Source organism: Lipotes vexillifer, unplaced genomic scaffold (genome assembly GCF_000442215.2).
Source record: "Lipotes vexillifer unplaced genomic scaffold, Lipotes_vexillifer_v1.1 scaffold680, whole genome shotgun sequence".
In the NCBI taxonomy this organism is placed as follows: Eukaryota; Metazoa; Chordata; class Mammalia; order Artiodactyla; family Lipotidae; genus Lipotes; species Lipotes vexillifer.
This window is the reverse complement of record NW_006780838.1, coordinates 311,262-327,691: the sequence shown is the minus strand read 5'-3', so window position 1 is coordinate 327,691 and position 16,430 is coordinate 311,262. Positions and strand designations below refer to the sequence as shown.

At 58.1% G+C, this 16,430-nt stretch overlaps 1 protein-coding gene across 2 annotated transcripts in view; it reads right to left on the bottom strand.

Moving 5' to 3' along the window:
- Window positions 1-16,430, bottom strand: part of ATP2A3 (ATPase sarcoplasmic/endoplasmic reticulum Ca2+ transporting 3) — a 32,232-nt gene that overhangs the window by 11,787 nt on the left and 4,015 nt on the right. For both annotated transcript variants that reach the window (XM_007454173.1, XM_007454174.1), the window contains exons 2-14: window positions 10,707-10,724; window positions 10,377-10,459; window positions 8,829-8,933; window positions 8,508-8,646; window positions 8,173-8,253; window positions 7,997-8,082; window positions 5,955-6,419; window positions 3,915-4,003; window positions 3,646-3,748; window positions 2,350-2,481; window positions 1,831-1,956; window positions 540-758; window positions 95-430 (exon numbers count right to left, since the gene is read on the bottom strand). In XM_007454173.1, coding sequence (XP_007454235.1) covers window positions 95-430; window positions 540-758; window positions 1,831-1,956; window positions 2,350-2,481; window positions 3,646-3,748; window positions 3,915-4,003; window positions 5,955-6,419; window positions 7,997-8,082; window positions 8,173-8,253; window positions 8,508-8,646; window positions 8,829-8,933; window positions 10,377-10,459; window positions 10,707-10,724 — 1,982 coding nt within the window. The remainder of the gene's footprint in view (window positions 1-94; window positions 431-539; window positions 759-1,830; window positions 1,957-2,349; window positions 2,482-3,645; window positions 3,749-3,914; window positions 4,004-5,954; window positions 6,420-7,996; window positions 8,083-8,172; window positions 8,254-8,507; window positions 8,647-8,828; window positions 8,934-10,376; window positions 10,460-10,706; window positions 10,725-16,430) is intronic.

Below are 16,430 nucleotides of genomic sequence, written 5' to 3'. Positions count from 1 at the left end.
CAGCGGTTGCCCGCGTTGCTCCTCCCAAGGCCTATGGCAAGTGCTTCACCCCCACCCTCGCCACCTTCCCCAGGCTCCCGTCTCGTGGCCTCACCATGGCGGTGATCTCATTGAAGGACTGCAGGTTCTCCACGATGCGGGACTTGTGTGCGGGCTCCACCCGAGCAAAGCAGCGGGCCGTACGGCAGGCGTGGCGCTGCTGCTCGGGGCTGAGGTCATCAAATTCTCGGCCCGTGTAGGCCTTGCCCACCATGTCCTCTGTGTCCTTGAGGATGCCAAGCCGGCGGCAGATGGCCACAGCCGTGCCTTTGTTGTCCCCCGTGATCATGACCACACGGATGCCCGCCTGGTGGCAGCGTGAGATGCAGGCAGCCACCTCGGGCCTCGGAGGGTCCAGCATGCCCACGCAGCCCACGAAAGTCAGGTCCGTCTGCAGGGAGGGGGCAGATGCGAGTGGGGCCTGGGCCCGTCCTCAGCCTGCCACCTGCCCAGCGCCGCAGACGGACACATGGCTCCCAGCCCTGGGGCCCAGCACCCACCTCGTACTGCACAAACTTGCTGCAGTCGTCTAGCTGCATGTCCTCCTTCCTCGGGGGCGCATCCCGGGTGGCCAGTGCCAGGCAGCGCAGTGTGTCCGAGCCTGAGCCCCAGTCCCGGATCTTGGCCAGAATCTGCTCCCTGGAGGTGGTGTTCAGGGATACCGTGCGGCTCCCCACGCGGACTGAGCTGCAGCGCTCGATCACACTCTCAGGTGCCCCCTGCCGCGTGGGGTAGGGGAGGAGACAAGTCCGTCAGTCAGGACCCCTTCCCTCCCTCCTGCCTAATAGAGGAAATTGAGGCCCAGATACGGGGAAAGGTCACCCAAGGGGACACACAGCAAGGCACAGACCAGAATCCGTTCTTTGGAAGCTCGGAGAGGAAACCGATTAGGCCCCACTGTGAGAAAGCCCAGAGGGAAGGGGCCTCACACAGGGTGTGACACCATGTGAAGCCCATGCGGAGGCACCCCCGCCTCACCAACCTGCAGCTGAGAAGGCCTGCTGCAGTATTTTGGGGGATGGGGTGGGAATGACAGCCCTCCTGCAAGCCCTGCCTCCCTGCCAGCCTGCTGCTACCGGGATCCCAGTTCTGTGGGGTGCTCGGCAGCGGGACCAGTAACAGAACCCTGCTGAGGGTGTGTGGGGTGTGGCTCTGGGAAGGTGGTCTTGGGGGTGCCGGGCTACTCAGCGGCCTTGGGGTCTCAACCCAGATCTCTCCTGAGGCCTGGGAAGAACCTCTGAATCCTCCATCAGTGCCTCCTCCCCCTCCTCAAAGGGCACTCCAAATGCTGGGTTTTTTCAGCAGCCCAAGCTCCCAGTACAGAAGCTTGTCATTTCCAAAGAGGTTAAAACCCTCCACTGCGCGTGAAGACGTGAACGGGGGTCTGGATGGGAACGTGGGACTCGGTTTCCAAAACACAAAGCACCAAAGTTGCACACCAACCATCTCAACACTCCCCATCAGAAGCAAAAGGGGTTCCAAGACCTTCCAGCCTGACCTGCTGTTCAGATGGGGAGCCCGAGGCCCACATGGGGGTATGGTGACCGCAAGGTCACGTGGCGAGGCAGTGCCTCTTAGCCCAGAGCTGGGACCACAGGGCGGGGCAGGCCTCAGCATCTGGCCCTGGCTTTATCTGCCCCACACGTGGATCCCACTCGCAGTTCCCCATGGCAGGCTGACCACCCTTGTTATGGAGTATTCGCTTTGACAGAGGGCCTCACACCTCCCCCAGTCTCCCACCGCTGCAGGCTCTGGCTCTTCAGAGGCCCCAGGCTGGTCAAGCAGGCCCACCTTCACAAACATCTTGCTGCCCTGGGCCGACAGGCCAGGGCGGGTGGGCGTGCAGTACACCGACATGGACTTCCGGTCTCGGGAGAACTCCAGGGTGAGCTCCTTCCGCATCAGCTGCTTGATGACCTGCAGGGCCCAGGTGGGTCAGGGCACAAGGGGCAGAGCCAGCAACTCTGGCTGCTTCCTCGCCAGCTGCTCAGCCCCATGAAGAGCCTCTTGCTCCCCGCACAATGTTGTGTATCCTCTTCTGACCCTGGCATTCAAGGCCTCTCTCTCCCTCTCCAGCCCCAGAAATGCCCCAAAGTTGCCATTTCCTGACCATGCTGTGTAATTCCCGACTCTGAGTCCTTGCCCACACTCAGCTTTTCCTCTCTTTTCCCCCTAGACCAGTCTCACTAGGGGTCTGAGGGCCCTCCTCCTCCCAGAAGCCTCCCACCACTTCATTCCCTTCCCTCCCTTCTCCAGATGCCCCAGAAGCCCCAGCCACGCGGCCTGTGGCCAAACCCTCAAGCTGCTCACCGCGTTGCAGGCCCCAGCTCGCTCCACCCGGGACAGCGCCTGCAGGTCCGTGTCAAAAACATTCATCTTCTCTACGAGGCAAGTCAGGGCCGTCTCCGTGGCCTCTCCCACCTTCTCATACACGCCCTTCGCCTAGCGGGGACCAGGTACAGGGAGTGAGGGGCAGGGCGGCCCCCAGCCTCACCTCCCACTTGCTCCCTGCCCCCTGAAGCTCCCTTTGCCAGAGTCACCTGTAACGTCCTTTGCGCCAGGCCTGTGGGCCCTTCCCAGCCCAGCTGACCTGACCCTCCCTCCTCCCTTCCCTTCCTCCCCTGACATCAATGGCCATGCACCTTTCCTATCCTCTGAATCGCTCTCTGCTCATACTTCTCAGCTTCCTTCACCAGATTCCTCTTTCTAAACCTGCTGTCTGGGCCCTGCTCCCTCCGTCCACCCGCCTCTCCCAGAGGCCTCATATGCCCCTGGCCTCTCCCATCCTTCATGGGCTCATGACGGCCAGGGCCCACCCAGCCCACTGCAACCTCTCTCCTGAGCTCCAAGCCCACATGTACAGCTGCGGCCTGTTGGACTTTGTTCCCTGGGGACCCTCAGGCTACCTCTCCCCTCCCTATTTTGCCACCCCCATGACAGTCCCAGCCAGGACAGCAACTACAAGCTACTTGACCTCCTCCCTCTTTCACCTAACCAGTCACCAAGCCCCAGGATCTGGGCTCCAAACTCTCTCTCCAACCCATGCCTGCCCCCCTCCCCCTGAAGCGCCAGCCAGGACTCAGCTGGCACCTCTCCGGCCTCGATGACCACAAGGGGCTCCTCGGCTCGGGTCTTGCCCAGTCTGTTCTGGGTGATCTTCTGTGAATGCAGATCTGACCATATCACTCTCCTGCTCCAAACCCTTTGGTGTCTGTCTACTGCCCTCATCTGGGCGTCAGACTGACTTGACCAAGCGCCCCCAACCCCAACAGGCAGGAGCGGCCTCCCGTGTGCTGCATTCAGTGCCCGTTTCTGGGCTGTGCCTTCTGCTTTCAACACTTCCTAGTCTTGTCCCCCAAACCTCTTTCCCCAGGCACCCCTGGCCCTTCTGCCCTTTACATTACAGTCCCCCACAGCCCAAGAGCCCCGAGCGGGCTTCCAGAGCCAGTCTGAGGAAGGAGGGGGGTTGGCAGTGTGGAGAGGACAAAGGATGGCAGTGCTCCTGGGGTGTGGACCTCCAATCCTGTGAGCTTTGATACTCTGGGAGAAGGGTCTGTTCTGAGCGCCTGGATACCAGGGAGGTCACGAAGGGGAGCGGGGGCCCACCTCGTTGTAGTCCAGCGCTGAGTCATTGCACAGGGCGCAGATGGTCGCCAGCTCCGCCAGCGCGTCAAACTGCCCGCAGCACACAGGCCACCCCCCCAGTCGCCTGTGGAGCCAGAGCTGTCAGTACGGTGCCCTTGTCCCAGCCCCTGGGCAATGCCCAGCCTCTTGGCCCCCAAGAGGCCTCACCAATGACAGCTCTCAGAGCTGTCCTACATAGCTCCGCCCACCAGGAAACCCCGCCCACCTGAGCCCCCTTGCCGAGCACTCACACTTCGCCCTCCGGGGCATACGTGGTGCCCGAGATGGTGAACTCGTGCAAACTGCAGGTACCCGCTTCGGCCTCGGCTACCACGAACATCTGCGGAGCGCAGGGGCGTGCTCAGGCAGGCCCTCCTCCCTGGGCAGCCAGTCTGACTCAAGCCTGACCCCAGGGTGGTGTCCTGTGGGTCTCCAGAGGAGGAACTGGCCTTCCCTCCCCCAGGATCTTGGAGGTGAAGTGTAAGAGTACTGTGTCCAGGCTGAGGCCGGGCCTCTCTGCCCTGCCCAGGTGTGTCCAGTTCAGGCTTGTCCTTTGCTCTAGACCCATGAGAGATTTATGGCAGATTCTTCAATGTTCTGGGGCAGCTGCCAGCTTGACAGAGCCCTGAGCTGGGACAGGAAGCCGGGTCCTTGCCCATCTCACTATGTGACCCCTGGCGGAGCACCTAAGCCTCAGTTTCTCCACTGGTAACAGGGAGAAAGTGGGATCAGAGTGCAGCTGACCCTCCTTGCCCTTCAAGGGAATGAGTTCCTGACCTCCAAGGGAGGAAACCTACATAGCATCCTGAGGCACAGATCCCTGTCCCCAGAGAGTGAGCTCCTGCCCGCAGGGCCCAGCCCCTACCTCTGCCCCTGAGGGACAGGGGGCTCACCTCTCCCAGGGCAGCCCACGTCCTCATCTGTCAGCCAGCTCTGCCAGGGAGATAATGCTTGCTTCCTGGAAACTGCCTCACTGCACATTGCCAAGCCAATGGCCAGCCCAGCGCCCAGCAGGTGCTCAATAAACATCCCTTCCATTGCACTTTCCTCCCTGCCCCTGGAGACAGCCCTCCAGCCAGCAGAGCCCCTGAGAAGTCAAGTTTCTTAACCCTTCATCCAGTATGTAAGGCCCCTACGACTTCCCTATACTGTGTTTTTCAAATCTTTACTTCAGAATCCCTAGTAGGACTGTTCAAATGAAGCCCTACTAGGGATTCTAGCAGGTCAGGCACTGCAGGGCAGTAAAGCGTGCTGGTGCCCCCAACCCCATGGCAGCCCCTGATGGGCTTCTGTGGGGGACTAAGGTCTCAGATATAGAGCCTGGGTTTCCCAGGCCCAGTGGGCAGATTATGGGAGCAGGGGTGGGAGAGGAGTGATTGGGGGACCTAGGGAGTGGGAAATCCGAAAGCTTCACTGTCACGCCACCCACTCCTCTACCCCTGGGGCCTGCTGGAGTCTCAGCCAGACTCCCTGATGCATGTGGGCAGCAGCCCAGGATCTGGGATCAAGTGCCAGGGAATGAATAATTCCTGCCTGGGCCCTTCCCAGGTCACTGGAGCTGGCGTATCTGGTGACAGGCGGTGTCACGGTGGTGAAGGATAGAACCTGGGTCCAGTCCCTGGTCCAGAAGATCCCACGTGCCGTGGAGCAACTAAACCCGTGCGCCACAACTACTGAGCCTGTGCTCTAGAGCCTGCAAGCCACAATTACTGAGCCCTCGTGCCACAACTACTGAGCCCACGTGCCTAGAGCCCGTGCTCTGCAACAAGAGAAGCCACCACAACGAGAAGCCCATGCACCACAGCGAAGAGTGACCCCTGCTCGCCACAACTAGAGAAAGCCCGCGCGCAGCAACGAAGACCCAACGCAGCCAAAAATAAATGAATAAATAAATTTCTTAAAACAAGTAAAAGAAAAAGAAGAAAAAAAACGAACCTGGGTCCAGGCCCAGCTTGGATCAGATGTCCAGGCTGTATTTGACCCTCCCCTGTGTCCTTTATGGTTACCTGGCAGGGCTTGCACACCCAAATTTCAGATGGGGAAACTAAGGTTCACAGATGGGCAGTGGCCTGCCAGGGCCCTAGCGAGTGACACATGGGTCCTAATGATGCATGTCCAGCCAGGCTTGGCTGCTCTGCCCCATGAGAACCTGGATCTGCTCCCCACCATGGGGCAGCACACAGGTTCTCTCCTCCACCTCTGGCCAAAAAGGAGTCAGGGGGTGGCCCAGAGAGGGAGCCTAGCCTGCCAAACTTCACACAGTAATACCCAAGCTGGCTGCAGCCACTCACCCGGCAGACCGACATCTGATTGGTGGTAAGTGTGCCCGTCTTATCAGAGCAGATGACCGAGGTGCAGCCCAGGGTCTCCACGGAGGGTAGGCTCCGCACAATGGCGTTCTTGCGGGCCATGCGCCGTGTGCCCAGTGCCAAGCATGTAGTGATGACAGCCGGGAGGCCCTCAGGGATGGCGGCCACTGCCAGGGCCACGGCAATCTTAAAGTAGTAGACAGCCCCTCGGAGCCAAGAGCCGCCGTGGGCCGGGTCAGCAAAGTGACCAATGTTAATGACCCACACGGCCATGCAGACCACAGAGATGGCGCGGGACAGCTGCTGCCCAAACTCATCCAGCTTCTGCTGCAGGGGCGTCCGCTCTGGTGCCATGGCCGCCATCTGACTCCGGATCTTACCCAGCTCCGTGTGCACGCCCGTGGCCACTGCCACACCCATCGCCTTGCCCGATGCGATGTTGGTGCCCTGGCCGAGGGAGGGATAAGGAAAGGGTTAGTTAGCACCCCAACTGGGGCCCAGAACCCCTGATCCCTGCAGGCTGGGGTTAGGGCTCTTATTCCCCTCCTTGGCTTTCTTTTTCTCCATACTTAGTGCTCCCAGAGGTATGCCACTATGTAGTCTTGAGTCATTACTGTCACATCGCCATGATAGTGTCAGCTCTATGAAAGCAGGGACTTGGTTCAGTGCCACATACCCAGTGCCTAGCATGGGGGGCCTGGCACAGAGGAAGCACCAGCCGATATTGACAGTATGATCAACCAGCACAGCACAGCACCAACCCATCAAAATTCAGCTCATAAACGACCAATACAGACACACGGGAGTGTGGCTAACCGTGATCTCAGGTAAACAGTCGATAAATATTTACTGAAGAATCCAGAAAATTTGAGCTGAAGTCCATCCATTCCCAAGGCCCCAGTAAGATCCTCAAGCCCTGGTGCAAGTGCCAGCCAGCCTTGAGCCTCTGTGTCCTCTGCTGTAAAATGGTCTAACAGAGGCCCGAGATACAGCTGCTCTGAGGAGGCTCATAACTCAGTCCCCTTCAGACAGGTGCACTATGCTGAGGCTGGAGAGAAGGTGGGTTCTGGTAGCCTCAGCATCCCTTCTGCCCTGAGCCATGCAGCTCCTGCCCCCTCTTACAGGCCCCTCCGCTAAGGAAATGACCTGTAGTTAGCCAGGGCACCCTCCTTAGAAAGCTTCTAAGTGACAGCTTCTAATGCCTGAACATGCCCCTTGCTGTCCCCTCCCCACCCAAGGCAGCTTGTCCAAAGCTTCCAGGCACCTAGGCAGGGTGCTCTCCTCAAGAAGAGCTGTGGGTGTATATCACTTTCTCCATTTCTGTTCACTTCTGGGGAGACTTTAATAACTCAGTGCCCAGGGCCACTGCCAATTGGCCTGACCCCTCCTTGTGGCCTCCATGGGCAGCCTGTGAGCATCACTGGTTAAGTCCCTCTAAGGCCACAGGGGCTGATCCCTCCCACCAGAGCTGAACCCATCACTCTCCCTGAGAAGAGCTGGGCGGCTTGGAATCTTGCTTTGGGGATCAGTTTTCCTATCTGAGAAATGGACTGTTCCTGATATCCTTCACCATTTTGGCAATGCTTCTCCCTCTAGAGGATTCTGTTGAGGCAAAAGAGGCTCTGCCTCTCTCCAGTTTAAGGCAGGATAAGCCTAGCAGGTAGGAGAAAAAGCTCTGGAATCAGGAGTCTGAGTCCACATCCCAGCTCTGTAACTCGCTGGCTGTGTGACTTTGGGCAACTTACTTAACCTCTCTGTGCCTGCTTCCTTGCTGGAAAATGCAGACAAGAGTACTTATTTCAAAGGCGCTGTGAGGATTAAATAAATTAATACAGGTAAAGGGCTTAGAACAGGGCCAAGCACACAGCCTTAGGTAAACACAGCTATTATTATTACTATAAGTTTGTATGTATTCTTAATAATTGATGAGGTTCTTTCCCACAGGGCTTCAGCTGATTAACCTAAATGTTATTATCTTTATCATCACCATCCAGGCAAAGGCCCCAGGCATCCCAAGCACTTACAGAAAACAGCATGTTCTTCTTGTCCTGGTTCACAGCTCTGGGGTCTGGGATGGCATCCGTGTGCTTGGTCACAGACACAGATTCACCTGGATGCGGAATCAGAAATGAGAAGCCCCACGTGAAGGCACCTTTGTCCCCTGGCCTAGCCGCCCCTGGTTCCGGCCTCCAGGCCTCACCAGTCAGGATGGATTGGTCCACTCTCAGCGTGGTGGACTTGATCTCGATGAGACGGAGGTCGGCGGGCACTTTGTCTCCCACTGTGGAGGGAGAATAGCTTGGCTGAGGGTGGCTTTGGGTGCCACCTCCTGGGAAAGCCAGGAGGGCTCCCAGAAACCAAGGCTGGGGCTGGGAGGCAGAGGCCTGAGCTGTCCCCTGGCCTACAGTCCCCTTATCTGTCCGATGGGGTTTTGGCCAAAGAGCTTTAGAGGAATCCAACAGCTACCCCCTCTGCATAAAGAGAAGGATGGGCTCGTCCACGTCACATAATGAAAGGAGGAGGCCCCCAACGCACCTGCCACTTCCACGATGTCTCCGGGGACGATGTCCCGGGCGCGGATCCGCTGCACGCCCTTGCGGTCCGAGCGGATCACCTTGCCCATCTCAGGCTCATACTCCTTCAGGGCCTCAATGGCACTCTCAGCATTGCGTTCCTGCAGAGGCAGGAAGGCTGTCTGTCCCTGCTGGCCCCAGCAGGCCATCCCCTTGGAGTGACACCCTTAGGGCTTGGGATGGATCTGGAAGCAGAAGGACCTGCAGGATTCCAGGACCAAATGGAGGTCACACCTAGCAGCTGGGAGACCCCAGGGCCCAGTCCCACCACCGAGCCTCCCACCTGCCACACGCCCACGATCGCATTGGCCACAAGGATCAGCATGATGACCAGGGGCTCCACGAAGGCAGTTGTGGTCTCCTCACCTTCCTCGAACCAGGCCAGGACCTGCCGGAATCAAAGCTGCTGAGTTTAGGCTAAGCCGTGGGCCAGGGTCTGCCTGCCATTTCCTTTGTGTGCTGGGTCTCTGTCTGCTCCCGTTTTGGGGGAAATACCCCTGGGGAGCCCCGGACCTAGAGAGGTCTGCTCTCAGAAGGCCTTGGCTTACGAAGTCCAGCCCCTGCAGGTACTGACCACCAGAGCCCACGTCCCACCCCACCCACTTTCAGGAACGTGGGGCCGTTGTGTGACGGCCAGCAGGAGGCGTCGCCACCTGCCTGGCGGTGGTTCTCGGAGCAGGTGTGGCGTGCCCAGACTAGGAGCAGCGGCAGCATCACCTGGGGACTTGTTAGAAATGCAAATCCTTGGTGTCCATCCCAGACCTCCCGAGTCAGAAACTCTGGGGTGGGGCCCAGCAGTCTGTGTTTTAAGCAGCCCAGGTGACCCTGCTGCAGGCTCAAGTTCACGGTTCACAGACCAGAGGACCATGATTCCAGCCAGAGCCCAGGCCTGGAGGCGCGAGACCTGGTTCAAGTCCGTTCCCACCTCTTGGCCCAGGTGGGCACTTGTCATCCTCTCCAGGCCTCAGTGTGTCCATCTGTTCCGTGGAGAGGGTAGCAGAACCCTTTGGCTCAGCTGTTTTGGGCACCTGCCTGGACAGACTTTTCTTTTTTAAGAGTCCTCCGTTTCCAAGGAACAGTGAGTGGCCAGGGCGGTCAGACACAGCTGGCTGGGCCCCTCCTGGCTGGAGGGGCCTGGGGCAAGAGTCACATGCACCCCCGGGGCTCCATTCCCTGCATGACCGCTGGGTCTCTGCTGCTCAGCCACTGGTGTTCCCCTTCCCCACCGCTCCACTCTGGGCCCGTGGCCCTGCAGGTGCAGAAGGAGCCTGGGCAGGGCAGATGGGGGACAGCCACAAGGACCAGCATCCACGAGGAGGCTGCAGGAGGTTAAGGCCCGAAGTCTGTCTGAGGAGCTCTGCAAGTCACAGAATGGGCTCACAGCCGGGGGGATTTCGCCCCCCAGGGACATTTGGCAACATCTGTAGGCTTGATTGTTACAAGTGGGGAGTGCTACTGGCATCTGGTGGGCAGGGGCCAGGGATGCTGCTAAAAATTCTACAGTGCACAGGACAGCTCCCACCACAAAGAATTATCTAGTCCAAGAAGTCAGCAGGGCTGATGCTGAGAAACCCTGTGCTAAGGCAAGGAGGGGCGGGGTCAGACCTGTGCTTTTGCAAGCTCACTCTGACAGCCAGGGGACAGATGGGAGCCGGGAGTCCAGTGTGGGGGGCTGCGAGGGTTTGGGCAACGGCAGGGGGCAGGTAGGGGCCCAGGGATGCCCACAGCTGAGAGGACAGCCCTGTGGCCCAGAGCCTGGGCCTCTGAGCACTGCCCTGACCTGGTCTCCCTCCCAGGTTGCCCGATGCCATGAAATGGGGGCCCTACTTACGAAGGACACCAGGGCCGCCAGCAGCAGGATGCGCACCAGGAGGTCCTCAAACTGCTCCAGCACCAGCTCCCACAGGGACTTCCCTGGGGACGGGAGCGCCGCATGAGACCTGGGCCCCTGACCGACTGACCTGCTTCCATGCAGAGCTGGGGCGGCCTCAGGACCACCTGGCCCACTCCCTCCCTACCATTTGAAAAGGGAGAGCCCGAGGTCCTGAGAGGCGCAGATGGGCAATGCCGGTGGGGGGGGGGCGGGGAGGACACGGCCTGACAGTGAATGGCCCACGATGGCGTCTGGTGACCTCATAGGCCGCCCTGGCCCAAGGCTCACCTTCCTCGGTCGGGAGCTCTGCAGGATCCAGGCAGCCACGGGAGCCATGGGGAGACAAGAAATGACTCGGTTAGAGTGGAGTCTGAGCAGCCCCTCCCCATGTGCCCACCGGGACCTCCACGATGGGCAGGACACATCACCCCAGTTCTCTGAGATCACAGAACGGATGGCTTGAGCCCAGATGCTTCCACCCCCCACCCTCACCTCACTCTGGTTGAGGAAGGTCTGGTGTGGCCTGGCTCACCCTGGGACAAGACGGGAGCCAGGAGCGGCCTCCTAGACACTCCCCCATTGCACAGAGGGGTAACTGAGGCCTGGGGAAGAGACGGAACCCCTGAGGTCACACAGGGTGTTGATAGTTCTCACAGCTCCCTGCACTGCTTTTCCTCAGATGCCCACCTGGCCCCATTCAATGTCCACCACCCATGGCAGGGTAGCCCCTCCCTCAAATTGAGAACATCGGCTCAGGCCACCTCTGACACACCTGCTTCTCCAGGACCACAGGGACAAGGCCCACAGCACTGCTGTCCCTCTGAGCCCCACCCCATCTCAGGCTCCCCCTGAGCACGACCCCAGCAGCCAGCATCCCCGGCACTGAGAAACCCACCGCAGTTCAGTTCCTAGAGGTTGAGTCTCAGCTTGTCACTTCCCAGGCCCTCCGCTCCAGGCAAGCTCAGGGAGGACCCAGCCAGCATGCCCAGGCCCAGACCACAGAACATTTTGAAGAACCATGTTTCCAAACACCACCAGGACCTGCTGTCACTTTACGGGTTCCACTTTTATCTCCTGTTTCCCGAAGCGCCTATGTTACAGGTGGAGCTGGCTGCCCCAGTACCTGAAGTCTTGGAATCTTCCCAACAGCCTACAGGGGAGGCAGGTGGGAATTCCGACCCCGTTTCGCAGGTGCAAGAGTGAGGTCCAGAGTGGATTCGTGGCTTGAACAAGGTCACTGAGCCAGCAAGGGTATCTGTGGGTCTGTGGAAAGGGGCCCTGGACGGGCTTCTCCCTCCTCCTGCCGAGCTCGGGACCTGCCCACGGCTGTCTGAGGCCCCTCCCAGATCAAGCCTAACTGAGCCTTGCCTCCTCTTGTCTACACCCCCAGCCCCACCCTGGGCCGCTAGGGAGCTTGTTAGCATGCAGAATCCGAGCCCCACCCCAGGCTGGCTCTCCCTCTCTCCTCCTCCCTGACATGGGTCCTTGCCTCTGTCCACCTGCTTTCGGCTCGAGCACCTGCCAGCATTTCTTCTCATGGGCACCTCTCCCCTGACCACCTGTTTCAAAGGTCTGGGGTCTGCACCTGGCAGCTGAACCATGGGGAGTAATAAGCAGCCCACTGGGCTGCAGGAATCCAGGAGGGAAACATGTAACCTAAAAATACACTTTCTAGCATTTTCTCCAAAGTCCTATTTTAGGCAATGGCTGACATTTTCCGTGGAAAATGTAATCTCCAGTGTCCTGCGTTGAGATTAAAATCAAACAGACTTTTTCCTTCTGATCTATTTAGCTGAGGCGAACAGGAAAGGCAGGGGGAGGGCCAGGCCTGGTTTCTGGGCCAATTCTCCAATGGAGCAGCGTCCTTTAGAGGTCATCTCAGCCATGCCCCAGCCGCATGGCACACATCAGTCTGCTTCTGCCATGCTCGACCCAGGAGATTCCTCAACCCCTCACCTCTGCAGGTGTCTTCAGGGTTCCTGACCTAAGGGAGAGTGTATCCGTAAGTCTCACCTGAATCCCTCCTGCTGTCTCCCTGACCCCTCCCTCTATCTGGCATGTAGCCCCTTGACCACCATATTCCTCAGGGCTTTTTTTCTGGGTAGGAGTGAGGCCCGGGATTGGGAATCATGTTATGGGACACACATACCAGCTCTAGTCCCCCTGCAAGCTGCCCTCTGCCTGCAGGTCTCACCAGTTCTCCTTTCTCTCCCCTTCCACCTGGATCTCCCCTTCTGCTGACCCACAGCTCGATCCAGGGTCCACTCTTGGTGGTGGTCATCATGCTGTTCCCCAAATACTTCTCATTCTCCCCACCTTGTGGGCACACAGTAGGACTGCACATTCCAGCTTCCTGTGTGAGTTGCAAAAAGAAGGATGTATATTCGGGCTGGAATGTTGAGCTGCTGGAGAAGGGCACCGTCCGATGGAAATTTCTGTGATGATGGAAGAGTCCTATAGCCGCACTGTCTGATACGGTAGCCACCAGCCACATGTAGCAACTGAGCACTGGGAATGTAGCTAGTGTGACTAAATAGCTACATTTTATTTATTTATTTTTGCCACACCTTGCAGCTTGCAGGGTCTTAGTTCTCTGACCAGGGATTGAACCCAGGCCCCCAGCAGCAGAAGCACGGAGTTCTAACCCCTGGACCACCAGGGAATTCCCTACATTTTAAATTACACTTAATTTTGATTCATTTAAACTCAATCAGCCCCACAAGGTTAGTGGCTGCCCTATTGGACAGCACAGTCTGGAGTTCTTTGACCCTCTGCTACAGCAACCAGCACCTGTGCAATGGTATCTGCTTTGTGAACCTGAGTCACCGAGCCCTCAGATGGGCTGCACTGAGGTACATATATACAGTGTGAGCAAGAAATGACCTGGATTGTTTCAAGCCACTGAGATCCGAGGGTTGTTACTGCAATATAACCTAGCCGATCCTGACCGATGCCCCCTTCTCCCCAGACCTAGCCTCTACCGCAAGGCTCCCCTTTCACCCCCATCCGCTGCCCCTGGGGGAGGCTCAGCCAGCCATGAGGTCACCACAGATGCCCTGCCCATCCCTGAATGAGGGCCATCCCTGCTCATGTAATGCACATGCTTCCAGTCATGTCTGAGTAGCTGGCTCCCCGTGGGGCCCTGAGCCTCATTTGGAAGATGGAGTACCCACCCCCACCCAGAAGGGCTGCTGTGAGGATCAGCATTAGTATCATTAATATTAATAAGTCACATCTATTGAGCACCTACTATATACCAAGCAGTGTGCCAGGTGCTTTACCTATTTCATCTCCGGCGATAAACGGGAGGGCATTGTGTGCCCAGCATGTGAGAAGGTGCTCCACAGACAGAATAATCACTTCCTCATGTGCATTACTCTCTTGTGATTCTCAAATAACCCGGGAAGGAGGATACAATTATCATTCACATTGTACAGAGAGGCTGAGTGACTAGTTCATGGTCACACAGCTGGGAAGTGGTAGGGAAGCGTTTTGAGCTCAAACCCCTGCTCTGGACCTCCTGCACTCACGCCTAGGCTGTCCTGCCTTCCCACCCCAGTGGTCCCCCTGTCTCCCCCCAGCCAAGGTCACCTGAAAGAACGTAATATCCCATGTCCTGATTGTTGGGCTGGATGCCCTCATCCCATCAATCGGTTCATCCTTCTATTGTGACCCTAGAGCCATCAGCCCAATCATCCCGGCCCAAAGGCTCTTCCTCACAAAACAGGTGGTGTTCTGGGGGTTACTAAACCGTATCTGCTCAGGCCTGATCTGCTTCAAACGCCAATCCTGCCACGACTCTGAACAACCCAGTTCTCCCCTCACATGAATTAGTTCCAGGGCCACGGTGGGGGATCCAGGGGCTAGGAGAGCACCTTCTCCCCTTCCTAGGCATCCCTGGAAGATGTTGGTTCCCCCTTGCCATCTCCAGGCTGCATTTGGTGGGGCTGAGCCAGTTCCCCTTGAAATGATGGCATTGGGCCCTCAGCAGCACCAGATGCCCCATTTGTTAAGTGAGGAGAATGTCCTGGCCCTGCCCACCTCTTGGTGCCATCTGCCAGACTGCACGGGCCAAGTCAGTAACAGGAGGTGCTGCCCCTCCCAGACCCCAGCTGGGCCAGCCTGGGGGCATATGAGCCCCCACTATTCTTGTCTGGACCTCTCACATGGTGGCTTCTTCTGGCCAAACCCTGCTCTGGGTCACTGTTGCCAGACTGAACCAGCCCATGTCCACAGATGCCCGATGCGGAGCTGGCCTGGAAGGGCCTGGGATGTGATTAGAGAAACTCTGCAGCTTAGAGCAGAGAGCCTGGTCCAGAGGGCTGGGGTTCAAATCCTATATCTTGGTAGTCCTGTGGCCACAGGCAAGTCACTTTAACCCTGGCTGTGCCTCAGTTTCTGCATCTGGAAAATGGGGATAATAATAGTAACTACCTCATAAGGTTGCTGTGAAGATGAAATGATGTAATATGTATGAAGAACTTAGACTAATGCATAGTATATGGTGAATGCTCAGTAAACATCAGCCATAACAACAGTTAAGAGGACGGAAGCTCCAGTGTCCCTAGCACCTGGGACAGCGCCTGGCACACAGCAGGTGCTCAATAAAACTCTGTGAATGAATGAATGACCCTGCCCCGCTCACAGACCTTCAGTAGCTCTCCTGGACCTACAGGATAAAGACCAACCTTAACAGGGCCTTCAAGGTCTTCCTGGATTTGCCCCAACCCACCCTTCCAGAATCACTCTCATATCTTAGACGTCCGTCCCTCCCTCTGCCAGCCAAGTGAGATGTCTCAGGATTGCTGCCACGTCCCCTGGTTTTGCTAAAGCTTTCCCCCCTCCAAGATTTTGTTTCGCCATTTTTTCTGTGCAGGGTTCCTCCCCATTTCCTCATCTGAACCTCCAGGAAGGCTTCCCAGAAAAGCTCAAGGGTCATCATTGTGGCCTTCTGCTTCCCGCCCCGGAGCACCCCCAGGGCGGACAGGGACTGAGTCATCCCTGGGTCCACACAGAGCCTCACTGAATTGTTTATTCGGTTGCCCCATGGTTCAGCCCTGGACCCTGGGCCCACAGCCCAGAGCCCAGGAGAAGGGGGGTGCAGGGCCAGGGCTGCCCCCAGGCTCCACACACCGCCTGCTCCCCTAATCCCCCCTTGACTCCTTCCTTCTCACAACAATGGAAACTGGTATTTCGGCTTCTAAGTGTTGGTTCCAGTTGGGAGAGGTGAGTGCTCACCAAGGTCTTCCTCAAAGGTAAATTTACAGAGCAATTAAATCCTCACTCACAAAGTCAGGGAGAGACCTTGGCTGGCAGACGCCACCCGCCCACCTGGCCTGCCACCATCTCCAGGCCCCACCTGGAGTGGATAACCTCTGCCCTGGTGCAGCCTTACTGGCTGACCAGGCCCAGAGACGAAGTGTTTGCTGGGCGTCCTCGGTGCTGTGAGCAGACCCAGCCCCGCCTCAGGGAGCTCCTGGTGCAAGGGCTTGGGGTTCTGCAGGGGCAGGGCTGGTGCTGTTCCTGAGAAGGGGCACTAAGGCTGCCCAACAAGGGTGTGAGAACTGGGGTGAAGCCTGAAATACCCGCCTCAGATCCAAGTCAGTTCACATCTGCAAGGCCCTTGGGGGATCTCAGGGGCCTGTCTCTGCCCTACTGACAACACTGGGGCCAAGGAAGCGGGTACCTGGGCTGAGGGCAGGAGATAAGGTCACAGCAGAGACCCCACCGGCAGGAATCTAAATCCAGACTATCCCTCCTACCTGGCACCCCTGGAGCTCTGGTACCCACTGTACAGATGGGCAGGCTCCAGCCCCTGTCACAGCCCCTCCCCCAGCTCCCCTAAACAGAGACACCGCCCCTCCCCGGCAGAGACTTCCTGGGACCTCGCCTGACTCCCACATCAGTGGGCTCTGGGGTGGGGGTGGCTTAGGTGTTGGCCCGCCCGTTTGCGGGGACACCCCCAACCCAGCCCTACCTCCTGCCTAGGCTCACGTTCAGGAGGGGAGATAG